The sequence below is a fragment of the Elgaria multicarinata genome, chromosome 21 (genome assembly GCF_023053635.1).
Source record: "Elgaria multicarinata webbii isolate HBS135686 ecotype San Diego chromosome 21, rElgMul1.1.pri, whole genome shotgun sequence".
Taxonomy (NCBI): Eukaryota; Metazoa; Chordata; class Lepidosauria; order Squamata; family Anguidae; genus Elgaria; species Elgaria multicarinata.
In genome coordinates this window covers 11,837,578-11,863,205 of record NC_086191.1, presented here as the reverse complement: position 1 = coordinate 11,863,205, position 25,628 = coordinate 11,837,578, and the positions used below count along the sequence as shown (strand labels likewise).

The following is a 25,628-nucleotide window of genomic DNA, read 5'->3' as shown; positions in this document are numbered from 1 at the left end:
CAGTTGTTAATCTTTTGCCTGCATTATGTGTGAATGCAGGCAACATGGGAAGACGCTGATCAGTGGAACGCATCACTCCTGCGTCTTGCTCAAGAAAATGGGTCTCTTTCCCAAATTCCACAAGGAAGAATTGGTGGAGGGACAAGGGTTAAAAGTCATCACCCCTTTAGGTGCCTGAACACTGTCCAAACAGGAGTTAATCATTTGCACCCTGGAAATTTGTAGAGATAACCCAGGGCTGAAATGCAGACTTTACCTTTCTTCTAAATTGCTAATTCCGTTTCAGACAGGAGATAAGATCTTAACGTTCACCTCTTCTGTTGCTGTTGTTTTTAAAACGAACGAATCCCCAAAAGTTAACCTCCGTGACCCATCCACCCCCTTAAGCACTAAATTCCAGTTCTGCTATTGTAGCAACCTGCTGTCCGGACGAACGGGCAAGTTGAACAGCAGCTTGAAAATATTAAGGGGGCGGGATATCTAGAACGCTGAAATTTCCCCTTGATCAAAACCTCCTGATCGAATGTTTTAGCGAAAACTCTGCGCATGGTTAAGCCATGGAACTCCCTACCACAAGATGTCGTGATGGCCACCAATTTGGATGACTTTAAAAGGGGGTTAGATAAATTCCTGGAGGCTACTAGTCAACGGCTACGAGTCCTGATGGCTGTGTGCTACCTCCAATATCAGAGGCAGGATGCCTATACCTTAGTTGCTGGGGAACATGGATGGGAGGGTGTTGTTGCACTCATGTCCTGTTTTTTGGCCACTGTGTGAACAGAGTGCTGGAATAGATGGACCCTTGGTCTCATCCAGCAGGGCTCTTCTGATGTTTTGATGTTCTTAACAATTGTGTTCCATAATGCAACTGAATTGATGGACGTCTGTTGTCTGTCTCTGTCCCTGCTCCCCTGTCTATGGTAGCTTTACTTAGAGCACAATCCCAGCCATGTTCAGACAGAAAAAATGCCCACAGTTCCCAACATGCTCCAGCCACCCATCTTCCTGGCGTATGTGCAGCCTCTCTCCCTTTCTTTCCTCCTTCTTGACCCTGCCCCTTTTTGCTTCTGGCCCCGCCCCCTCAGGCATGTGCCCCCCAAGAGGTTCTCTGGCCCTTGAATCAAAAGAGATTTAACTCCTGTGGTTCCACTCCTTCGGGTTTGACTTACTGGCTCTCCACGTCTTCGATGGTATCAGGCAGTGGGACGTTGAGGGTCTCTGGAAGGAAGCAGGCGGCGATGCCGGAGACGATGGGGGCAGCCCCATAGATGAGAAGAGGAAGGGATGGCGAATACTCGCTGGTCATCCTCACCAAGGGGGCCACGATCCCACCAACACGGGCCATGGTGTTGCCAAAGCCCATCCCGGTCTGCCTGCCGGACAACGGAGGTAACGGTTGGACAAAAGCAAAGAATAAACTTGCATTTTCTCATTACCGTACTGGAGGGGTGGGGGACTTTAGACCCCCTGGGCCAAATAGGGTCCTCCTTAGAAGGCTATGATGTCAGGGGAAGAGGTGGGGCTTTGGGGGAGAAGCTCCACCCCCTGATGTCATCTGCCCCCTATGGGTGAGTCGAATTGGGGGCTAAACTGTTCCCCATCGCTGAGCTGGGCGCTCACTGATCATCCAACCTGGCCAGAACATGAGGGCTTCTAGTGAGCTGAAGGCCGAGTGTTACCTGATCACCGTGGGGTAAAGTTCTCCAGTGTATAAGAAGACACAGTTGAAGGAAGCTCCCAGGCACCCTTTCCCAAAGACCGCAAAGATGGTGCGGAGAATCTGAAGATCTAGGGAAGAAGAGGAACTCAAGGCGCTTGGCAAAGCCGTCCAGTCTGCCTCCGCAGGATGGAGCGATGGCCCCCCGTTTGATCAACTCATGGAGGCTTCACCTTCGCCAAGCTAGGATTCCAGGATTATTATTTTTTGCAGGGAAGCCGAATCACTTGAAGCAGTTCAACAGCTGGGGTGGCATCAAGGGTTGGGCCTTTGCCAATGGTCTGCACACGGCAGGAGCCCTTTGAGAAGAGCTCACTGAGGGTGCCTTGCCTAAGGGGCCTCCAAAACCTGGAGCCGACACTGCTAACGCCAACTCCGTTTTGTAGTGGTTTAGCGACCCGCCCTGCCCTGGCGCCTCACCGTGGGGCACAAAGATGTTGCTTGCAATGGAGAGCCCCGCGAGGATGAGAGCGAGCGCTTGGGTGATCCGGCGGCCAAAGTAGGAGATGACGATGTAGGCGATGAGTTTCGCCGGGATGTCCACCGCCCCGAAGATCACCTGGATGAGGTAGACGCTGACCCCGAAGTTCTGCAGGTCCATGGCCAAGCCATAGTAGGCGAAGCTGGTGGAGAACCTGAAGAGAAGATCAGAAGAAGATCAGAAGAGCCCTGATGGTGGATCAGACCGAGGGTCCATCTAGTCCTGTACTCTGTTCACACAGTGGCCCACCAGCCGTCGGCCAGGGACCAACAAAGCAGGACATGGTGCAACAGCACCCTCCCACCCATGTTCCCCAGCAACTGGTGCACACAGGCTTACTGCCTCAAATACTGGAAATAGCACAAAAACATCAGGGCTAGTAGCTATCGATAGCCTTTGCTATCAATGACCACAGATGAAACACACCAGCAAATCCATATGCACAAAAGCCTATGTGTTTCCATGTGAGGCAGAGCGGTGTAGTGGTTAGAATGTTGGACCAGGAGATCCAGGTTCTTGTCCTTTCTTAGCCATGAAGATCATGTGGCAGTTGATGATAAAAGACAGCCAGTGTAGTATAGTGGTTAGAGAGTTTGACTGGGACTTGGGAGATCCGTGTTCAAGTCCCCACTTGGTTATGAAGCTCACTGGGTGATTTTGAGCCAGTCACTGGCTCTCAGACTAACCAACCTCGCAGGGTTGTTGTTATAAAATGGAGAGGAGGAGGAGGATCATGCATGCTGTCTTGGAGGAAAGGCGGGATATAAATAAGAAATTCTGACATGTAATGCAGCCTTTGGCTATGCATTTAACTTAGCATTAGTGTTTTAGCCCCCAATCTTTCTGTTTCTGGTCTGCTTCCAGCCCAACGTACCATACGAAGCAAAGGCAGCACGTTATACGGCGCATCGTCGGCGTGCGCACCAGGTCAGCAACGGTGAAACTGGATTTGGCAGAGGGCGTCTCTTTCTGGAGGCTGGCCTTCAAGTCCTGCAAAGGCAGAGAAAGACGAGGTTCCTCCCGGATCCTGAAATAGGCCTTGCCAAATTTGACAAGGTTCAGGTGGGAAGGTTGCAGATCAGCAGGCTGACTGGGCCTCTGTTCTTGAATTTTAGGGGTGCGGGTGTTTAGAGGCACATCTGATTCCGCTCACTGCTTCAAAGTCTCCGTTTGCCCACCCACCCACTCCATTTGTGGGTGGGTGGGCGGGTGCCTAATCCACAAGCCTTCCAGGAGAGGGCAGCAAAAACTTCCCAGCTGCAAGGAAATACGTAAAGCTACGGATGTACAGGAATTTCGTTCCCCTTCGCAAATCAGGCGAACATGTCCCATTTGCAATCCCAGACCCGAATGCAAGAAAAGTTTGAAGGCTCCCGAATTTGTAATCATGTTAAAAAAAAAATGTGTAATGCACTCTTTGGGATGTGAATCCCACCCACCTCAAACACTCATTTTCATGCTTCAGTGTGCAGGTTTTTTTTTTTTTTTTAATTAAAATTCTTCCTGATTGCAGAATTTGAGTCCTGCCTGGTTGCGGAATTACGATGCCAGCAGAGAAGCCAGACCTCTTCACTCCACCTACTTCCTAAGGTTGCAACATTTCCCCCACCTCTGGCAGGCTCCGGTTTTCTGCAGACATCTGGCTGGCAAGCCTTCAGCCAGAAGTGAACTTTCACAGCATGGAGGTCAGGCAGGGCCGGCCCTACCATTAGGTAGAGTGGGGCAGTTGCTTCAGGCGGCAATTGCTGGGAGGTGGCAGGAAAGTGTCGGAGGGGAGAGCTTCGGGCCACATGGCTTGCCCTTCACCTCCTAGGTTATCCAGCTACCTTCACATCCCTAAGGAAACGTTCCATCCCTAAGATAGAAATCAGATTCATTTGCTAGACAATTTGACTTTTGTACATAGCATTTGGAGTGGGCACCATCCTGTTCTTCGACTCAGGTAGCAAAATGTATCAGCCCAGCTGATGTTGAGGAAACGGCTGCTGCTGAATTTCTACCTTCTGAGGCACAGGAGCGTCGGTGGAGAGAAAAGTTGGCAACCCGGGCTCATTACCTCTAGGCTGAGCTTCTCTCCTTGCTCCTTCTTCCCGTTGATCCGCGCCACTTTCCGCAGCTCCTTGAGCGCCTGCTCCAGTTTGCCGGCCGTGGCGTACCACCGCGCAGACTCTGTGAACCACCTGTCCAGGAGAAAACAGAAGGAAGGGGGTGTCGTGGGGCGGGGGAGAGCAGAAACAAGGGAAGGTCAGTTCATTGGTCGTGCTTTACTATACTTCTCAAAAGAGCCTTCCTGGGGCCACAATCAATCCTGCGGCATGTCTTAAATCTTATTCCCTGAGCCAGCCTCAAGGGTCGGAATGGGCAGGTATCTACCATGGGCACAAGCCCTGGCAGGGCCCCCTCGGCAAGGCCCCCCTGGACTTCCTCCTCCTCTTCCTCCTTGCAACCTGCGTGTTTACCTGCCTCTCGCTCTGGCCCAGACAATAGTGGTGGTGAGATGATCATCATCATCATCAGATGAAGCTCCACCAGATGGTGTGCTGGGCACAGCTTTACCTGTTGAACTGCTACCCATCAACGCTGCTGTTACAGGTGCAGGAACCATCCTGGGGGTGGGGGAGAGTAGCAAACCTGAACGGTTGCTACCCGAAGGTCTCCCTTCCTCTTTTCTTACACCCTTTCATCCCGCAGGGCTTTCCAGGTCTGCCTTTGCTGTTCCGCTGCGCTGCTCCTGCTGCAGCGCCTCAGAAGATCATGGGAGCTGTGAACAGGGGCAAGAAGGCGCCACCTACCAGCCGTACAGGAAGAAGGCAAAGTAGGGAAAAGACACGGCCAGCTGCAGCCAGCGCCAGTCGCGGATGGCGTAGGCCACGCCAGCGAGGATGAACTGCCCGACGCTGTAGCTGTAACCAGTCACCATGCTGACCGTGGCCCGGGAATGCATTGGGGTCCACTCCACCGCTGGAAGGAGAAAAGTCAGTCAAAGCCACTCGCTGGGTCTCTTTTCCCTTGGCGTTTCAGCCTTGCTCGACCCCACATGGAAAGTGCTCAGCCTGAAAACAGACAGAGCGACCAACTCCCCCAGAAGCATACTCGGCGTCACCCTTTCGCCTCAGAGCCGGGCACCCGAGGGCACTTACACAGCGACGTGCAGTTCAGCCCGACGCCCGACAGCGCCATCCCTGACAGGAAGCGGAAGGTGCAGTAGGCCGTGAAGCTAGGGGCGAAGGCAGCGCAGGACCCCGAAACGGCGATTTGAAAGCAAGACCAGATCAGCAAGGCTTTCCGGCCGAACCTGAGTCAAGGAAAAGCAGGTCTTGTTAGCTGGCAGGCTGGGTGAGGTAGGGTAGGGTAGCTCTGCCCCAAAGCTAGGCAAAGCGCGTGTGAAAATTTGGAGGTAGGAAGGTAGGGAAGCACTTTAGAGAGTTCCTTTAGCGATCCGACTGGTTCTGGGTGAAACGCGGAGCGGATTTACTGCCCCACTGACATTGGAGCCACCAGCCTTCACTGGCCGGTTATATTTAATTATTTATTTATTTCCTTCATTACATTTATATACCGCCCCATAGCTGAAGTTGTCTCTGGGCGGTTTACAAAGGTTGAAAACAGTGAGCATTAAAAACAAATATACCAAAATTTAAAACTAACAAAAGCATAAAAACGACAATATCCTTTTAAAACAACTGTTCTGGGGGTCAGTTAAAAACTCAGCAAAGGTTGTTCACTGCCTGGGAGAAGAGAAAAGTCTTGACCTGGCGCCGAAAAGTTAACAGTGTTGGCAGCAGGCGAACCTCGTCGGGGAGATCATTCCATAATTGGGGGGCCACCACTGAGAAGGCCTTCTCCCTTGAGCAAATGCTTAACCATGTGAGGTTTTACCTCATACGTTTCATGTAAAAGGATTTCTAGGCCGCCTCTCCAAGGTAAAACTGACACATCAACATGAAAAACAACTTTAAAAAGCAATTTATTTATTTGATTTTTTTTACCCTACCCCAAAATGGTACCCTAGGTGGACAATACAATGTGATAAAAAAAAACCCACCCAGATGGAGCCTATAAAACTGGTAGTGCCAGTTTTGCAGCTGCCAATTTTGGAGGCTGGGCGTAGTGGTGGCTGGCGGAGCCGTGGAGCGTGGCGTTGCGTGGCTCCCACCCTTTGAAGCTGATTGCCCGGTTTCTGTGATGTGGATATAGGGTGGCCATTGTCAAATCGCCCAAAAAGAGAAAACGCACCACCGAAAAAGAGGCCCAAAGAGGGTCCTGTTTCGCCTAAAATTTGCATGTGCTAATTTATAATGTATAGATGCAAATATAGAAATCACACCTATAATTTAAGTCGAAATGCAATGCATCCCCCTCTCTGCAATTTCCTGCTCAGGTGGGAACAGCATATGGGCAACAATTCCAAGGAATTCTTTATTTTCAACTGGAATTGGGCAAGACGGCCCTTCAACACAACTGATGTCTAGTACGGATGTGACAATGTCCTCCTTTTAGCATTCCAAGCAACAGATATACTGCTTCTGAGACTGGAGGTATTATACAACAATATATTACAAGCACCAGGAGTGATTCAAATCACAGATTTCCTGGGCTGCGATTTGGTGACCGCTGAAGGACAGGTAACGTCTTACTTGTCTGAGAGGCCACCGAACACAACCGCGCCCACCAAAACGCCAGCCATGTAGATCGATTGGGCCATTTGCTGCAGGTTCCGAAAGTCACACACCAGGTCCCACTGCGGGAGAGAGGGCAATTGAAATTAGGAACGGGTGAGGACTAGAAACTTGTGCTGGATCCAGAAACGGACTGAAGGCAGGGAAAGGATTTAAGAAATGGAGTCGCACAGTCAGAGCAAAGAGGAGCAGATCATTTGGGGCAGCAGAATGCCGGAGGGATGTTCATAAATGGACAAAGGTCCAGTAAGTAGAACATTGCAGCAGTCCAGGTAAGAACGGATCGGGGCATTGATTCAAGTTTTCGCTTAAAGGACAGAGAAGGAGGGCTAATTTATTTATTTATTTTTACAATGTCGATTTGAATCCGGGTTCGGAGTGGATGAGAACTTCATTTCAGTTCGGTTTCGATTAGAATTTGCCAAAATTCGCAAAGTTCCGGTGGAAAAGGAACGTGAGATGTAAACAATTCGAATGCGGGAGAATCCAAAACTGATTGATATTCAGATTGAATGCAATTCTTGTGTATTTCTCTGAAATTGTTCTCAATTTTTTAAAAAAAATCATACAAGAATGTGTATTTTAGGGGGAAATGCCTAGAAAAATACTTATTTGGGGGATAATGTGCACAACTCAAATGCAAAGTTTGATGCAGGTGTTTTTTTTAAAAAAAAAATGGCACACCCACTAGGTAAAAACTGGATTGATGATTGAACACAGGCGGAATTGACACTGGTGGGAAATAGCATGAACCCAAGGTAAGTCAATCCTCAAACACTTGCTTCTGATTTGTTATAGGCTGCAAAATTTAAATTTCCTAGTTTGGAGCCTAAAACCAGGTCAGACTGTTTGTCTATCCAGACCAATATTTTCTGCTTTGATGAACTACGGCTCTCCAGGGTTTCAGGCTGAGTGACCCATTCACAATACCAGCTATCAGGTACTTTTAACTGGAGTTGCTGGGTTACGGCTCCTCCTTTACTATGGAGACTCTTATCAGAGTTTTGCCCCGAACAATGGATTCCATTTAGAAGGGTTTGAGAGGAGGAAAAGAATCTTTGAACTTCGTCAACTTAATATTGAATGTTTGCTATTTTAAAAAAAACTTTTAAAAAATGAGCAAGTGTTTTATTCGATGTGGGGGCTCCCGGAAGGGGGGATTTCAACCCCCCCAATCCTCCCCAAAGAGCGACATTGCCGCTACACACTGCTACACAGCAGCAAAACACTCACGCTTTCCCCCTGAGATTCGGCGGCAAACTGCAAGGGGGGCTTCGAAAAGCCAAATTTCGCTTTCCAAAACGAAAAAAGAAAACGCTGCCCGACGTGTTTTTAAAGCTGATGTTGGCCCTTTTTAGGTCACTATCATGGTTTGCCCCTGAATGCCAGTGGTTAAACGGTTAAAAACACGGAATGACGGGCTCAAGTTAAAGGAAGCCAGATTCCGGCTGGACATCAGGAAAAACTTCCTGACTGTTAGAGCAGTACGGCAATGGAATCAGTTACCCATAGAGGTGGTGGGCTCTCCCACACTAGAGTCATTCAAGAGGCAGCTGGACAACCCTCTGTCAGGGATGCTTTAGGGTGGATTCCTGCCTTGAGCAGGGGGTTGGACTCGATGGCCTTGTAGGCCCCTTCCAGCTCTGCTATTCTATCATTCTATGATTCTATGGAAGCCAGCCAATTGTTCAGGAGCGGCAGGGGGGTGCGCTTAAGGCTGGAGGGCACTTTCGGCCGGGATGTTCTCTGTTGCTCACCCGTCGTAGCAAGCCATCAACACCAACCCCACAACGCAGACCAGATGCCCCTCTTCTGGTCCAAGCCAGCCTTTGCTCCTGTCCCAATCCCCCCGGCAGGCTTCCTACCTCTGTTACGATGGTTGACACAAAGATATCCTCCTCGTAGGTCCATCCATCGAGACACGGTTCCAACGCTGCCTCCGTTGCCTCCGGCCCTGTGGAGTTGTGGTCCAGGAGGTGCCACTGGGCGGTGGTAAAGCGATGACACTTCTGCAGCACCCGGCTGCCATCCATTGGGATGGAGGCTCTCAGAAGATCCGTACAGTCTGAGCCTCCCGTGGCATTAGCTCCCGTGCTGCACGTCCCGTTTGTGGCCGTGCGGCAGCGATGGCCGGGGATCGCGGCCGTGAAGTTCTGCAAGAGGTTGTGAGCTGCCATCATCACCATCGGGAAACACAACATCGCTACGTTGAGGACCTGGAAGCGGCCCAGGCCACCGACCTGCTCCAAAAGCGTGGCAAAAGTCATAGCGGGCGCAACCGCGGCGCGGACCCGAGCCGAATCGGATAGGCGTCCCGCTAGAGCCGCAAAAGATACTCTCGCAAATGCTTGTGTCGGCTCGGGGATCTGGAGCTGCCGGTCGCAAACTGACTTGCTGAAAGGTCAGGAAGAAACCTGAAAGCCAAACGGTTACGCAATTCCTCCGCTCGGCTCCCGGAGCTCAGGAGACATGAAACAGTTAAGAACGGGATGTTTTTGCATTTCTCATGCTGACGGGCAAAACAGACCGGGCCGCTGCCCTGCTGGGCTCTTCGTCTTTGAATCTGCCCCCAAAGTCACCCAGAAGTGCGTCTCCTCTCCGTGGAATTCCTTCAAATGAATTGCGAGATGCTTTCTTGTCTCCCCTCCCTCTGCCTTCCCGAAACCCACCCCACCCCCACTCTAGGAAGGAAAGGTGCCATCAGGTTCAAGCGGAAATCAGCAGCACCAGCCACTGGTGTGGTGCCCGTTTTCCCCCTGACTAAAGCGCCTGCTGAGTTTTAGACGGCTTAGCCGGTTTAATTAGATGCACACGTCTCCTAGGTTTGGAAGTATTAAAGAAAGTGGAAGGAGGGGTGCAAGGAGAGAGAAATTATTTCCAAGGCATTTAGGCAAGATCGTGGTACCAAGAGGAACGTGGCCGACCCACACTAGGAACTTTCCCACTTCTAAATGATGTGCATCTCTGCCTCTAAGAAAACGGGGAAAGTTTATTATGGGGGATGTACAAATTTAGGGTTAGAGTGACTTCTGGTTAGGGCAGCATTGCCCAATCTGACGTGCCCCCCCTCCATATGTTCTGGACTTTAGCTCCCAGAATTCCTGACCATTCGCTATGCTGGCAATGGCTGATGGGAGTTGTAGGCCAAACAAATCTAGAGGGCCACGGGTTACCCACACCCTGTGTAGATGTATCCCTGGAGATTCTGGATAAGGGGATAAGGGACCAGCCATCCCAGGAACACAACTTTGGTCCCTTTCCGAATGAGGTAAAGGGAGATTATTGAATCGAACAACTTTCATTTTGAATCAATCAACTTTCATTTTGAATCAATCAACTTTCATTTGCTTTGGCTGTTGATCAGGCAGGCTTTAGAGAGAGAATAAAAGGGATTCCATTGGCCACCAAACAGAGTGACAGTACCATGTGCCTCTCCTGTTTTTACGCAGTGTGTATGGCTTATTTTTTCATCCTCTGGCATGGTTGGTGGGACATTTGACCTCACACATTGCGGGCCTTTTGCTTGCGATAATAACACAGCTCATGTGAGCTAGCAGATTCTGTTATTCTCTCAGAAAGGAAAAGGCCTTGGAGGGCTACAGCTCAGTGACAGAGCACCTGATTTGCATGTAGGTTTGATTCCCGGCAGAAAAAAACCATCCCAAAACCTGGAATGAAGCTGCCAACCAGTGTAAACACTACTGAGCTAAATGGATCAAAGCTCTAACTCTATATCATGCTGCTTCGGATGTCTGCAATGGCTCCTTCTTTCTTAAAACCTTCAGTATGTTTCACAGAACAGTGACATTTAACATCGATCCACCAAACGGAGCAAAGATGATAGATTCATTGCAACGGTTTCCAGAGGGATAGCCAACCCAGATCCGTCTAGCACAGCAAAAGCAACAAAGAGCCTTAGAGCATTTGAAAGATTTGACACATTTATTACGGCCTCCATTGACAGACACATATATACACACAGCTATAGAGAAAATTGTAAACAGAGGGGGGCCCGGGGGCCCTGAAATGCATGCAGAAAGCACAGTCTAACATTTCCACGTCAGCAAAGTTCAAATGTATACAATACAAGCACAGAGGCCATTCTCAACAGCAGGGATTGGCAATGCCCCACGCTTTTCTCTGCTGTCCATGGTAGGAAATTCTCTACCACAAGTCACAGCGATGGCCACCAATCTGGATGGCTTTAAACTGTCCTGAATTGGTCAAATTCATGGAGGAGAAGGCTTTCACTGACTACTAGTCCTGATGGTTATAGGATCTGCTTCTGTTGCCCCCTGTGGGAACGGAATATGGACTAGAGAGTCCTTTGGCCTGATGTTCTTAAATTTGCCCCTGTGCACACATAAATAAGCACATGCAGACGTTATGCAAATCGGTGTCCTCTTTCGCCCTCCTGTTCGGGCAGTGCGCAAAGTGCCCACCCGACTTAGAGAGAACTAGGAGGGTGTGGGTGAAGCCCAATTTCCTCTCGCACCCATAGCAGGGTGCTGTGCTTGGAGTGGTGGTACGGTAGTCAGGGAGTTCTTCTGTTTCTTCTCTGCCTTAACTGCCCTCTTTGTTGGGATCAGGCTTGGTCGGTGAAATCAAAACCTTCATTTGCTGCTCATCCTCTTGGCTGGGCCGTGACCTTAAAAGGAGTGATGAAAGAGAAATCATCAATATTATTCTAATTGGGGCCTGATCCAGTTGGACTATCCCTCCACACACACACACACACCAGGAGATGAAAGAAGGAGCATGACCTTTCCACCAACACCGCTGAACGTCTACTGAATGTTTTATTCCTTTTCCCTCCTCATCCCTTTTTCCTTGTGTGTCGTATCTTTTTTTGAGGCTGAGAACTGGTGGGGACAGATGCTGCCTTGTTTTACTGATTGCACGTAAGCTGCCCGGGGGGGGGGGGGCATTTTGGGGCTGATGAGCAGGATTAAAATACTTTAAATAATAAATGTGACGAGAAAACGCGGGTGCTCAAAGAGGGGAATTTTGACCTTTCAGAATGGGCAAAACCTGCACAAAAGCTGTGATTGGTTGCAGGGGAGAGGGAGACGGGGGCCAGGGAGAGGGCATATGGCTATCTGGGAAACTGCAGAGGGCTGAATTTGGCCCACGGCCTGAGGTTCCCCACCCCAGCTCGAAATTGTACAGACCTGGGACGTGCTAAAATGATTGTAACTTAAATGTCACACACCACTGCCCATAAAAAAAAGATGCCCTGAAAAGAGTGCCTCTGGGTACACACAGAGCGTGGCTTTCTCACTCAACCAGCAGGTTTTCCAGGGCACAACCCTCCCAACATTTAAGAGCTGCCTTGGAACTCACTGTCTTTCCACTTGCTCAATCGTCTCTGGCAACGGGACGTTCAGAGTCTCCGGGAGGAAACAGGTGACGACGCCAGAGATGATGGGAGCAGCCCCATAGATGATGAGCGGTAGTGGTGGGAAAAAGTCCCCTGACATCTTCACCAGAGGGGCGATCATGCTTCCCACGCGGGCCATGGTTCCGCCAAGCCCCATCCCTGATTGCCTGTAGTGGGGAGAGAAGTAGACATCAGAGAGGCCTGTAGCTGTGAAACCCAGTTCTTTTTGGATTCGACAGAGATCCGCAGCACGAAAAGCCTGATTTCTTAATCCTCAATTTAGGGTTAGGGGGCATGGCTCCCCTGGATCCGGGGCCACAGAACAGCTTAGCAGGGACAAATAGCCTGAGTGGGCCACCAGGAGGGCTTGCACACTGTCTTTTAGTGGCTGGAGGCATGGCTCAGTGGTAAATTGGGGTAAGTTTTAATCCTCTGGTTAGGGTTGAGGTAGCATGGTTTCCTTGGTAGGATTCTGGGCTACAAAGTCTTTTTCAAAGGACAGCAATTTTTTTATTGCTATTAAAATAGCATAGACTATGTGTATGGTGCTTTATGAAGAATAGGTACGATAGGTCCCTGTCTCAAGGACCTTACAATCTAATGACAAAACTAGATGCTTTAAGAGAGAGAGAGAGAGAGAGAGAGAGAGAGAGATCTCCAGCAGCACCGTGTGAGGTACTGGTGCCTCTCTATTCGGCCCTGGTTAGGCCTCATCTAGAGTATTGCGTTCATTTCCGGGTTCCACACTTCAAGAAGGACGCAGACAAGCTGGAGCGTGTTCAGAGGAGGGCAACCAGGATGATCAGGGGTCTGGAAACAAAGCCCTATGAAGAGAGACTGAAAGAACTGGGCATGTTTAGCCTGGAGAAGAGAGGATTGAGGGGAGACATGATAGCACTCTTCAAATACTTAAAAAGTTGTCACACAGAGGAGGGCCAGGATCTCTTCTTGATCCTCCCAGAGTGCAGGACACGGAATAACGGGCTCAAGTTAAAGGAAGCCAGATTCCAGCTGGACATCAGGAAGAACTTCCTGACTGTTAGAGCAGTACGACAATGGAATCAGTTATCTAGGGAGGTTGTGGGCTCTCCCACGCTAGAGGCCTTCAAGAGGCAGCTGGGCAACCATCTGTCAGGGATGCTTTAGGGTGGATTCCTGCCTTGAGCAAGGGGTTGGACTCGATGGCCTTATAGGCCCCTTCCAACTCTACTCTTCTATGATTCAATACATCTTTTGGCTCACCTGATAACAGTCGGGAAAAGCTCTCCAGAAAAGATGTAGGCACAGTTGAACGAGGCGGCCAGAGACCCCTTCCCAATTACGGCAAACGTCATCCGCAGGTTGTTCAGATCTGAGAAACAAGGGAGAATTAGAACTCGGAACCAGAAATGTCAGTGCTTTGGGGCCAGGGAGGAGGCGGAAGGCTAGAATTTTTACACAAAAACAAATTCAGGCCGAAAACACCTCCAGTAAATTCTCCTAAGCCGACTGGTTAAATAGGTTTTACTTTTCATCCACTAAACTTGGACCCTGAAAGTCCATTCTCTTGATTTCGGTTGTTTTCAAGCATTCTTCCCTTTTTATTTTTAAATGCTGGTTTTGACTAGGGCAGGATCCTACGCTACTGCTTTAAAATGGTTTAAAACAGTAGTGACAATTGCTGGGGCCCAGGACACATGCAGTTTTCAAACTGTTTTCAAAGTGTCCTGTCTTGCTGGGTGTAGATCTGGCCAAGGTCTTTCCTGAAGGCCATATCCACAAACTGTTTCCCCACGCCCACCTTCCTTACGGGACACTCACCTTGAGGCACAAAGATGTTGGCCAAGATGCACAGCCCAGCCAGGATGAGCGACAGAGCCTGGGAGAAGCGACGGCCCACGAAAGTGATGGTCATCACCGAGATGAACTTGGCCGGGAAGTCGACGGCACCAAAGACCAGCTGGGTTAGATAGAGGTTGAAGCCAAAGTTTTGGAGATCCATGGCCAGCCCATAATAGGCAAAGCTAGTGGCAAACCTGGGGGGGGGGCGACAAATTGGAATGCTTGACCAACAGCACCCAATACTCCAAACCTCCATGCTTTGTAATGTCCCTAGGCCCTATGTGAGGTTTTCTCCAGGGTCCACCTAGCCTGGGACTCTGGCTTCATCTAGCCCAGTATTGCTGACACTGACTGGCAGCAGCATCTCCCCAGGGTTCTAGGCATGAGTTCTCTCTGCCCTACCTGGAGACGCCGGGAATCGAACCTGAGTCCTCCTACATGCAAAGCAAGGGCTTTACCTCTGTGGCCCCACCGAGAGGAAGGAACAGCAATAGATTAAGCAATATGGGAAAGAGCGGATAGATGGATTGGTGGTTCATGCAGCTCAGTATTGTCGACACGGACTGGCAGTGGCTCTCCAGGTTTTAGGGGTGGTTCTACTCCCAGCCCTATCTAGAGATGCTGGGATTATACCTGGGACCTTTTGCATGCAAGGGGTGTACTCTACCATGCTACCTTTCCCCCTAAAAGCAAAGTAAGATTCCAGTCCACATGGTTCTGAACAAAGAGCTGATTTAAATAGGAAAATAGCAAGCTGCCTTATACTGAGTCAGACCCTTGGTCCATCTAGACCGGTATTGTCGACACAAACTGGCAGCAGCAGCAATAAATAATCCTATGAGAAACAAACGCGCACCACCAGAAAGAGAAAAAAGGGAAATCACTTGCCAGATGAAAGACACCCCGCAAGAGATTTTGCGAATGGCAGGGGTCTGCACCAGGTCAGCAACTGTGTGGCTGGATTTGGTCGAGGGGAGCTCCTTCTGCATGCTGGATTTCAACACCTGAGAGAGAAGAGAGCAAAATGGGGTCAGAGCTGGGATAAACAAGGCAGCAGACCAAGATTTAAGGATTTCACCTGCCGCTGAATGGGGGGCAGGAAATGGCCTTGCAGCTATCCGCTCTTTTGCGAGCTAAATCGGGTGGAGGACAAAGGGTTCATCTAAACTACTGGCAAACAACCTGAGCTGTGCAGCCCAGGGTTTTACTGAAGAAGAAGAAGAAGAAGAAGAAGAAGAAGGAGGAGGAGGAGGAGGAGGAGGAGGAGGAGGAGGAGGAGGAAAAAGGCAAAGAAGAAGGAGGAGGAGGAGGAGGAGGAGGAGCAGCAGCAGCAAAAAGGCGAAGAAGGAGGAGGAGGAGGAGCAAAAAGGCGAAGAAGAAGGAGGAGGAGGAGGAGGAGCAAAAAGGTGGAGGAGGAGGAGGAGGAGGAGGAGGAGGAGGAGGAGGAGGAGGAGCAAAAAGGTGAAGAAGAAGGAGGAGGAGGAGGAGCAAAAAGGTGAAGAAGAAGGAGGAGGAGGAGGAGCAAAAAGGTGAAGAAGAAGAAGGAGGAGGAGGAGGAGCAGCAGCAAAAGGGCGAAGAAGGAGGAGGAGGAGGAGCAAAAAGGCAAAGAAGAAGGAGGAGAAGGAGGAGCAAAAAGGCGAAGGAGGAGGAGGAGGAGGAGGAGGGGCGAAGAAGAAGAAGAAGAAGAAGAAGAAGAAGAAGAAGAAGAAGAAGAAGAAGAAGAAGAAGAAGAAGAAGAAGAGGAGGAGGAGGAGGAGGAGGAGGAGGAGGAGGAGGAGGAGGAGGGTCTCCCTGCTTGAGGTTGCGATGGCCAACATTGTTTGAAGGTGACTTTGCAAACTAAACATTGGAGAAGTTGCCATCTTTGATATCTGTATAGTGAACCTTAAAAATACTGGGCTAATTGATGCTTTGGATGCATATTTATTTATGCATGTATTTATTTATTTACTATTAAAAGTATTTCTAAATCACTTCTCTGCCTACTGGGGCTTTCAAAGCAGCAACACAATACAATAGACGTTGCAAAACCAGAAACAACAGATATGATAAAACAAGCGAAAACAATACTTAAAACTCATCATAGCCCATTTTTACTGCCTGTCTACATCTCAGTAGCAATGGAGCCAAACAGACCTCGCCTGGGAGGGAGTTCCACAGTCCGGGGGCAGGGGGGGCTGCTACCGAAAAGGCCCTGTCTCACCAATTTTGGCCTCTCCTGGTGCTGGGACATACAGCAAGACCTCTGGGCATGTTCAGAGTGCCTTCCTATCACCACTAATCGCCTTCAGATATTTTGGATAAAGGGTTGGGCTTCTAGAACGGTATGGTTGACTTTGAGCCCCTGTACCTCTCCGTTCAGAAATTCAAAGCTACTTCTACTGCAAATGTGCAATGCTTTTTCTCCCCTAGAGCTGTTGCTGCCATGAGAGGCTTCCAAATTCTGGGGAAACATCACAACTCTCCCCCCCCCCCGGCTCGCCTACCTCCATACTGAGTTTGTCTCCTTCTTTCTTTCTCCCGTTTATCCAGGCAGCTCTCTTCAAACATTTCAACGCCTGCTCCTGTTTCCCTGAAATTGTCAGCCAGCGTGCCGACTCAACAAACAGCCTACAAAACAAGAAGATGGAAAGAGAATCAGTTTAGCTGATTTCTGAAGGTAATAGTGCCTAGCGGTTAGGGCTTGGCTTAGAAAGAGGTGAGAGAACATGGATAGAGACCTTCAGACCTAGGCCTCAAATCCATTCTTTGGGGGGGGTGTCTTCAAATGGCCCCACCCCTTCCACACAACCACCAATTGCTTGGTGATTTTGTGACTTTTGTCCAGTTTTTCCCCTTTTCTAAAAGGTTGAAATCCCCCTGTGCTAGAACCTGTTTAAGAGTGGAACCATTTAAATAAACCAAAGAGAATAAACCAAGAGACTGAAAGAACTGGGCATGTTTAGCCTGGAGAAAAGAAGATTGCGGGGAGACATGAGAGCACTCTTCAAATACTTGAAAGGTTGTCACAGAGAGGAGGGCCAGGATCTCTTCTCGATCCTCCCAGAGTGCAGGACACGGAATAACGGGCTCAAGTTAAAGGAAGCCAGATTCTGGACATCAGAAAAAACTTCCTGACTGTTAGAGCAGTACGACAATGGAACCAGTGACCTAGGGAGGTTGTGGGCTCTCCCACACTAGAGGCCTTCAAGAGGCAGCTGGACAACCATCTGTCAGGGATGCTTTAGGGTGGATTCCTGCATTGAGCAGGGGGTTGGACTCGATGGCCTTGTAGGCCCCTTCCAACTCAACTATTCTATGATTCTATGATGGCCTGGAGCGCTTCCACACTAGGTATTTACAAGGGGTTCCTTGTCTGGGATTTTTAGGAAACAGCTACTTTTGCTTTATTGGACTTGCTGAGAAGACTCTTGAGAAAATGCTAATGCACCCCTCTTAAAACGATATCAGCTGTCTTGTTATGAAATGTAAATACCAAATGTTTAACGATAAATAATTATGAGTTGGAAAAGGTAAATAAGTAAAAAAAAAAAAGAAGTAATGGCATTAAAAGGAAGACAGAAGCAGAGACAAAAGCAGGTTTACGAAGTTTGAGTAACTGGCATAAATGCCGTAACTGGCTAAGATGACCTGGATGGTGTCCAAGGAAAAATATGCCCTAACACTTCGCCCATAAAGTTAATTGCGTAATGAACTGGTGTGAAGTTGTATCACTCCGGGTCAAAAGTGTACTTAAAGGGTTTTTTTGTTTGTTTATCAGTAAATGAGCAAAAAATATTGTGTAAGGTGTACATATCAAACAGCTTGATATACAGAGGTCTAGAAAAATGTATAGACTTTGTTTGAGTTAGCAAATTCTGAGTAAAGGGTTATCTTCTCAAAAGTATGATTCGGGATTGATCGTATCTAGCCTGAAAGGTGTAAGCCTTTTGTGTATGTTCTAATTTTTTAAGAATGTTTAATAACAATCATAGAATCATAGAATAGTAGAGTTGGAAGGGGCCTACAAGGCCATCGAGTCCAACCCCCGCTCAATGTAGGAATCTCCCTTAAAGCATCCCCAACAGATGGCTGTCCAGCTGCCTCTTGGAGGCCTCTAGTGGAGAGCCCACCACCTCCCTAGGTAATTGGTTTCATTGTCATACTGCTCGAACAGTCAGGAAGTTTTTCCTGATGTCCAGCCAAAATACCCGCTGCTGTGATAATGAAGACTGTGAGATAATGAAGACTTATTTTTATATAAGAATAGTACAAGGCTTTATTGCTCGAGATCTACCAGACCGATTTTGCTCATTTTTGTTTTAAACTAAAGGTGGACAATGTGAAGGTGCAGAAAATTTTGAAAGTTCAAAAAAAAGTTCAAAGCTTGAGCTTTCATAGCAATTAATTTCCTCCACACCAAACAGGCAGGGCAGCCCCTCCCTCCACCAAAATAAACAAATTATTGATCAGTTCTGGGTAGTGAACTGGCAGCCAAAGGATTCCTAAATCTTGGAGATTTAGTTTGAAAACACTCAGCGGAAGCCAAATACGTAACAGCCCATGAAATCTTGCTGCCTGAAATGCTCCTGTTGAGGATTTCCTACCCTTTTCAAAGACACTCCATTCCATTCCCTGTTATAATGCAGAGTATTTTTGGATGGATGGATCCTGCGTGGAAAGTTAAAACGCATTTGCTTGACCAAAGACCTGCCCCTGGTGGAACTGAAAAATGCCAGAACCTATTTGCCTCTATCTGAGTCCTCTGCTCTGGAGACTTTCACTCTGTTTCGACATTTCCCACTACACCGCTGTGTGCAACTGACGTCTGTGTGACACGCCGACCTACCAGGAGTAGAGGAAGAATACAAAAAAAGGCAGCGAGACAGTGAGCTGCAGCCAACGCCAGTCAGGGATGGCGTACGCCACTCCGGCCAGGATGAACTGCCCAGTGGTGTAGCAGTAACCGTTGATGGTGCCCACAATGGCACGGTATTTGGTTGGGATCCACTCCATGCCTGGGGCAAGAGAAAAACGTGCAGACCAAAGACAGGTTAGTTCTTCAAGTTGGGCAACCGAGGTCAGAGATCTATGATGGGTAGATATTGGGGAGGGGCAAATGAGTATTATGGGTGCTCTCTGGGTTCTAGCCCAACTCGGCCATGAAGGTCACTGGCTGTCGTTGTGCGAGTCACCGACTCTTGGCCTAAACTACCTCACAGGGTTGTTGTGAGGATAACATGGAGAGGAGGAGGATTCTATAAGCGATCTTGGGTTCCTTCGAAGAGGAAAACGGTGGGATATAAACAGTGGAGGCTGGTGACTCCGACGTCAATGGGGTGGTGGCTCCGCTCTGGGTTTTAGTAAGAACCAGTCAGAACTCTAAAGGAACTAGCTAAGCTGCACTGACATTGCAGCTCCCTCAAAGAGCTCCTTTAGAGTCCTGTCTGGTTTTGACTGAAACCTGGAACGGATTCACCTCCCCGCTGACACGTCATAAGACATAAAATAAAACGGTATGGCATCGATGTTCGCAGGCTGCAGGGCCAGAGCTCTTGACAACTTGGCTGGAGCGAGAGGGAGAATTCGAGGTACTCACACAGCGAGACGGAGTTGAGCGATATCCCTGACATGGCCATTCCGCACAGGAAGCGGAGGACGCAGTAAGCAGTGAAATTTGGCACGAAAGCGGTGCAGGCGCCCGCTGCCCCCATCTGCAGGTAACTCCAGACGAGGATGGCTTTCCGGCCGAACCTGAATTTCCAGAGCGGGGAGCCGGGTTAGTCCGTTAGCAAGAACAAGCAAGCATCTCGTGGCGTCTCAGAGACGAGGCAACGTATCCCGGCCTGTGCTTTCCCAGACGACGTCCACTTCCTCGGATGCATGACGTGTGATATACCAAGCGGTACATAAATATTCCGGCCGGCTGGGGAATACTGGGAGGTGCAGGGCTTCCACCCACCCACCCCGCCCACAACCCCACCATCAAAACGGTGTGGTGTAGAGCCAGTGTGGTGTAGTGGCTAGAGTGTCAGACTGGGAAGTCGGGAGATCCGGGTTCTAGTCTCCTCTCAGCCATGGAAACCCACTGGGTGACTTTGGGCCAGTCACAGACTCTCAGCCCAGCCCACCTCACAGGGTTGTTGTTGTGAGGATAAAGGGGAGAGGAGGAGGGTTATGTACGCCGCCTTGGGTTCCTTGCAGGAAAAAAGGCGGGATATAAATGCAATAATAAATATATAAATAAACAGGCATAGGATTCGCCTTAGATAGCCCCAATAGAGTTCTGCTGGTTCTGACTGAAACCCAGAATGGATTCATAACCCCGCCGGAATGGGAGCCACAAGCCCCATAGGTGTGATCTGAGGGGCGGGGAGGGGACCTCCTGAAGTTGCCCACCCACCAGCTTTGGGGGCTTTATTGGTCTAATTATTTAGAATGTTTATAGACCCACCAGTATAATAAAATCTGTAAGTGGTTTTCATGCGAAATGACTAAACACCGCTGTTAAAATAAGGGTACAATGCAATATAACAATAAACCAATCTGAGAGAGATGCTGTCCTCTAGTCAAAAAATCTGGCTCCGCCCCCTGGTTCAACTGCAGAACTTTAGGCTCCACCCATGACCCATAGAGACTCCACCCACACACCCCACTGAAAAACCATATTCTGGTATGTGTTTTTAAATTTTCAGTGTTGTCAACTCTAAATATGGGGAGGGGGCAATCAACCCCACATATCACGTAGGGGAAAGTGAGGAATCCATCGGGGTTTCATTTTCGTAACCAAGGCAACCAGCCCTGGCCTTCACCCCTCACCTGTCTGCGAGGCCCCCTAAGATGATTGATCCGATCAGGACTCCAGCCATGTAGATGGACTGAGCCATTTGCCTCATGGTCCGGGAGTCACACACCAAATCCCACTGCAAAAGCAAACAGACAGACTATTAGAACTGGTTTGTTGTTGATACAGATCTGCCTGGATTTTTGGACTCTCTTTGCCGGCGTGGCCCTGGGGAACTGTCACGGTGAACGGCAGCGCTTCCAAATTTGCCGCTACACCAATGACCCAGAGGAAGGAGAACTTCCAAGCATTTGCAGAGCACCAGGATAGGTCCAAGGTACTTTGCTGCCTGAGGCAGAGGACAAAATGGCGCTCCATTCCATGGACACAAGTCAATCTGGACTAGCAGCTGAATTTTACTTGGAAACTGAGGATAGGACACAGTTAGCTTAGAGGCTGGAGGCCATGCCTCTCTCCTCCAACACCTTATTACTGCCTCTCAGCATATGCTGCCTTGCTCCATCTAATGGTAGGGCCGGCCCTATGGAGTGCCTTTTCCTCACCACTGAGTAACCACAAGGAGAGCTTAGGCCTGGAGCCACGTGAAACAAAGACAAAGGCGAAAGCTTGACCAGATGCAGAGGGCCCCTTTAAGCTGTCCCTGCTGGAGAACCAGAACGAGCACTTTCAACGTCGGGCTTCCCAGGTCCCAGAGTATGGCTTCCACCAGTCAGAAAATTAGGTGGTGCAAGTAGTAATCCCACCAGCCCTACCGGGGCTATGCTCTTTCCAGCTTTATGAAAAATATCTGTCCCATCCTGTTCACCTTCATCACCCTCTTTTTCCCCAGTGCAGCAAAGATTCTTACTCAGCTCCATCTGCTGACCTCAACCAGCCCATTCTCTCTCAAAGAAGAGTCCCTACGTCATCGTCCCCCTCACCTCACTGACGATGGTGTTGGCAAAGACGCTGCGGTCGTACGTCCACCCGTCAACGCACGGTTCTGTCTCCGCAGTAGTGTCGTTGCCCAGGGTGACATTTGGGTCGAGGAGGCGCCACTGGGTGGCGGTGAAGCGGCGACACCGCTCAGCCCGCCGGTCGCCTTCCATCGGGATGGAGATCCGGAGGAGATGTTCGGCTCCCAGGGGAGCGGTGATGTTGCCGGCGTGGCGGGTGTGATTGGCTGTGATGCGGATCTGGCAGTGATGTCCGGGGATACCTGCCGTGAAGTTCTGCAGGAGGTTGTGACCGGCCAGCATCATGAGCGGGATAGCTAGAAACGCCACGGACATCCTTTGAAAGCGGCCCATGCCTCCTAAACTGTCAAGAATATCTGCAAAGCCCATGGTGGACGCAGTGCCGAGGGCTGGAGGATAGAGTTCGACAATATTGTAGAATCACGGGGAAGCCGACCACCAGCCACCAATGGCTCCTGGATTCTGTGGGCTGAAATCTCCAAAGGGCCTTCAGCGGATTCCTCGATTCCCCCTCCTCCTCCTCAAACACTCTTGCTCTTGGCTACACTTTCCTTTATTCAGAAGATAACTGGACAGAGCCCGAGTGCCCGTCAGTTCCGTGGCAATGAAGCGTCTTACGAAGCGTCTCGGGTTGGAATGCCTCCGATCAGGCCCAGCGCGTCATTTAAAACTTCTCACGAGTTAAAATGTTACGTAAAAAAGGGCCGTTTCCGAAGGGCAGCGATGCCTCAGCCGGAGCAGAAAGCTGCCCGCTCAGGAAGTGGGGCAAGGGGCAGCGAAACGGACCGCTTCACCTTCTCTTACATCACCTGGCTGACATAACCCTCAGGAAGATGGAGAGGGAGCTAGGAACAGATTCCTGGCAGGAATCCAAAATGCAAGGAAACCAGAGCTCTCTTTTCTCATTTGGATGGAGTCCTCCTCTTCCTCCTTACCCCCCACCCCACTAAAAAAAAGAGGGGGGGGAAGAAAAGAAAGACACCTTTCTGGTTTTGCACAAGGGATGCATCAAACTGAACTTTTGAATCATGCCTGGCCTTCAAATCGCGGGCATTTAGTTCTCTTGGGTTCTTATAAAGTGGCAAAGCACGCACAGAGGGCTCAGTCCATCATGGAGTAGCCAAGTATCTTATTTTATGGAAGACGGTCCTCTATTTTAAATATTGACAGAGGACAGATCACTGTTTGAAGGCACCACTCTTTGAATGGCCGTCTGGTCCAAATTTTAAAGCTGATAAGGAGGAAATCGCATTAGTCAAGGATTCTCGACACCTTAGCACTGTTATTTAACAAAATGGAGGCAATAGTCAAGAAATCAGATGAAGGTTAGGATTGGGAAGGACAGCTATGAGAGATGTAGGAAGAATTCTTAGAAGTAAAGATATAAGATTGGAAACCAAAGGCAGAATTATTCAGACCATCGAATTTCCAATCTCCAAGTATGGATGCAAAAGTTGGACCATGAAAAAAGGAGATAAGAGGAAGATCATTTGAAATGTGGTGCTGGAGGAGAGATTTGTGTATACCGTGGACTGCGAAGAAGACAAGTGGGTTCTAGAATAAATTAAGCCTGAACTCTAGCTAGAAGCAAAAATGTTGAAATGGAGGTTATCATAGTTTGGATGTATAAGGAGAAGAAATTACTCGTTAGAAAAGACAGTGATGCTGATGAAAACAGAAGGTAGAAGGAAAAGAGTTTGACCATACAAGAAATAGATTGACTCCATAAAGGAAGATACAGACATGAAGTTACAATACTACTACTACTACTACTACTAATAATAATAATAATAATAATAATAATAATAATTGTTACCTGCCTCTCCCTCTGGATCGAGGCGGGGTACAACACAAATGCAAACACCATAAAATACATATAACTAATTAAAACATTTAAAACAAATACATTATTAAAGCAGCACAGTATTAAAAAGGCATCTTAAAATTCAACCGGGTAGGCCTGCCAGAAGTGATCAGTCTTTATGGCTTTCTTAAATTCTGGAAGACTGTTAAGTTGACAAATCTCTCCCGGCAGGTCATTCCACAAACTGGGAACGGCAGAAGAAAAGGTCCTCTGGGTAATACCTATCAGCCTAATTTTGGCTGACTGAAGTAGATTCTTCCCAGAGGACCTGAGTGTGCGGGGCGGATTGTACGGGAGAAGGCGTTGCCGCAGGTAGCCTGGACCCAAACCATGTAGGGCTTTAAAGGTGATAACCAACACTTTATACTTCGCCTGGAAACTAATCTGAACAAGGTCTGAATAGGGTGGTAAACAACAGATGCCAATGGAGGTTGCTGATTCATAGGGTTGCCATAAGTCGAAGTGGACTTGAAGGCACGTAACTAACTAACTGGTCTAAATCTGGTTTAAAGAAAAAGGACCATAAAGAAAGGAGCTCAGTGTGCTTGGAGTTCCCAACAGCAGCTGCACCTGAATGGTAGCAGGCCGGCAAATGGATCACCGGGACCAGATCACCGGGACCAGATCCATATCGATATGACCCCATCACCACAACGCTATATCCGTTTTGTGCTCGTATCACACCCAATGACACATGATGACATCTGTGTTTCAGATAATACAGAATAAAAAGTGGGAAATCACGCTTGAAAAGTGGCACATGGAATGTGGGCACCGATGAAAAGCACTAGTATCAATCTAGCCCTGGTCACTGCTCTCCTACTATATTTCTATTTAAAGGATAAATATTATTTCTAAACGTGCATCTGTACATAGCTATGTGCAAAGTTTATGCCAACTGCTGTCCTCTTTTGATGAACAGCCGACCTAGGGGAACGGTTTGGGTGGTAGCACTGCATTCTGAGGGAATTAAGGCTGCTATACCAACTGCATCCTTGTCTGGACAGAGATAGCCTAGCTACAGTGATCCATGCTCTAATAACCTCTCGTTTGGATTACTGCAATGCGTTATACGTGGGGCTGCCTTTGAAAACGGTCCGGAAACTTCAACTGGTACAAAACAAGGCAGCACAGTTACTAACTGGGACCGGCTGACGAGACCACATCACGCCAGTCCTTTTCCAGCTTCATCGGCTGCCAGTCCAGGTCTGGGCCCGATTCAAAGTGCTGGTATTAACATTTAAAGCCCTAAATGGCTTGGGGCCAGGCTATCTGAAGGAACGCCTCCTCCCATATGTACCTGCCCGGACTCTAAGGTCATCCTCAGGGGTCCTTCTCTGCGAGCCCCTGCCAAAGGAAGTGAGGCAGGTGGCTACCAGGAGGAGGGCCTTCTCTGCTGTGGCACCCCGGCTGTGGAATGAGCTCCCTAAGGAGGTTCGCTTGGCACCTACATTATATGCCTTTAGACGCCAGGTGAAGACCTTTTTATTCTCCCAGCATTTGAACAGTCTATAAATAAATTTTAACTTGGTGTTTTAAATTTGTAATTTTGCATTGCTGCTGTTTTGATCTGGTTGAGCTTTTATATTGTATTTTATATTATGGTTTTCTACTGTTGTTTTATACTTTGAATGGTTTTAATTTTTGTGAACCGCCCAGAGAGCTCCGGCTGTGTAGAAATGTAATAAATACATAAATAAATAATAAATTAAAATGGCGGCAGGGGCCATTCCACTTGCATGGGCCCAGCACTATCCCAAGCCTGTGGTTTGCAGCCTGGCTCTATTTGGTAGTCTGGGCAGCTCAAAGTTTGCCCTTCTTTGGCCTAGAGTCCAACACGGGACGTTTGGGACCGTTCCCAAAAATGGTTGATCATTTCCCTTCCAGGAAATCACGGCCAAAGTTCAGTTACCCAATCATTGGGTTCAACAAAATGGCGGCCTTT

The 25,628-nt window shown here is 48.8% G+C and overlaps 2 protein-coding genes across 2 annotated transcripts; both read right to left on the bottom strand.

Annotated features, from left to right (window-relative positions):
* Nucleotides 1–1,165: 1,165 nt before the first annotated feature.
* Nucleotides 1,166–9,144, bottom strand: LOC134412237 (solute carrier family 22 member 6-A-like). Its single transcript, XM_063146093.1, has 9 exons — nucleotides 8,743–9,144; nucleotides 6,836–6,939; nucleotides 5,339–5,493; nucleotides 4,991–5,159; nucleotides 4,255–4,378; nucleotides 3,073–3,188; nucleotides 2,138–2,352; nucleotides 1,680–1,788; nucleotides 1,166–1,373 (listed from the first exon to the last, which is right to left on the bottom strand). The coding sequence occupies exons 1-9, from the start codon at nucleotides 9,142–9,144 to the stop codon at nucleotides 1,166–1,168; spliced, it is 1,602 nt and encodes a 533-aa protein (XP_063002163.1).
* Nucleotides 9,145–11,440: 2,296 nt separating this feature from the next.
* On the bottom strand, nucleotides 11,441–22,188 carry LOC134411902 (solute carrier family 22 member 6-A-like). Its single transcript, XM_063145609.1, has 10 exons — nucleotides 21,784–22,188; nucleotides 20,878–20,981; nucleotides 19,658–19,812; nucleotides 18,908–19,076; nucleotides 16,566–16,689; nucleotides 14,967–15,082; nucleotides 14,058–14,272; nucleotides 13,500–13,608; nucleotides 12,221–12,424; nucleotides 11,441–11,525 (listed from the first exon to the last, which is right to left on the bottom strand). The coding sequence occupies exons 1-10, from the start codon at nucleotides 22,186–22,188 to the stop codon at nucleotides 11,441–11,443; spliced, it is 1,686 nt and encodes a 561-aa protein (XP_063001679.1).
* Nucleotides 22,189–25,628: the final 3,440 nt, after the last annotated feature.

Excerpts from the sequence above, each read along its gene's own strand:
- LOC134412237 (XM_063146093.1), bottom strand. The coding sequence starts at position 9,144 with ATGACTTTTGCCACGCTTTTGGAGCAGGTCGGTGGCCTGGGCCGCTTC. Across the intron at positions 5,160-5,338 it reads GCTGAACTGCACGTCGCTGT|CGGTGGAGTGGACCCCAATG; the intron begins GTAAGTGCCCTC and ends TTCTCCTTCCAG. Across the intron at positions 1,374-1,679 it reads CTTTACCCCACGGTGATCAG|GCAGACCGGGATGGGCTTTG; the intron begins GTAACACTCGGC and ends GTTGTCCGGCAG.
- LOC134411902 (XM_063145609.1), bottom strand. The coding sequence starts at position 22,188 with ATGGGCTTTGCAGATATTCTTGACAGTTTAGGAGGCATGGGCCGCTTT. Across the intron at positions 19,813-20,877 it reads TTAGGGGGCCTCGCAGACAG|GTTCGGCCGGAAAGCCATCC; the intron begins GTGAGGGGTGAA and ends CTGGAAATTCAG. Across the intron at positions 12,425-13,499 it reads CTTTTCCCGACTGTTATCAG|GCAATCAGGGATGGGGCTTG; the intron begins GTGAGCCAAAAG and ends TCCCCACTACAG.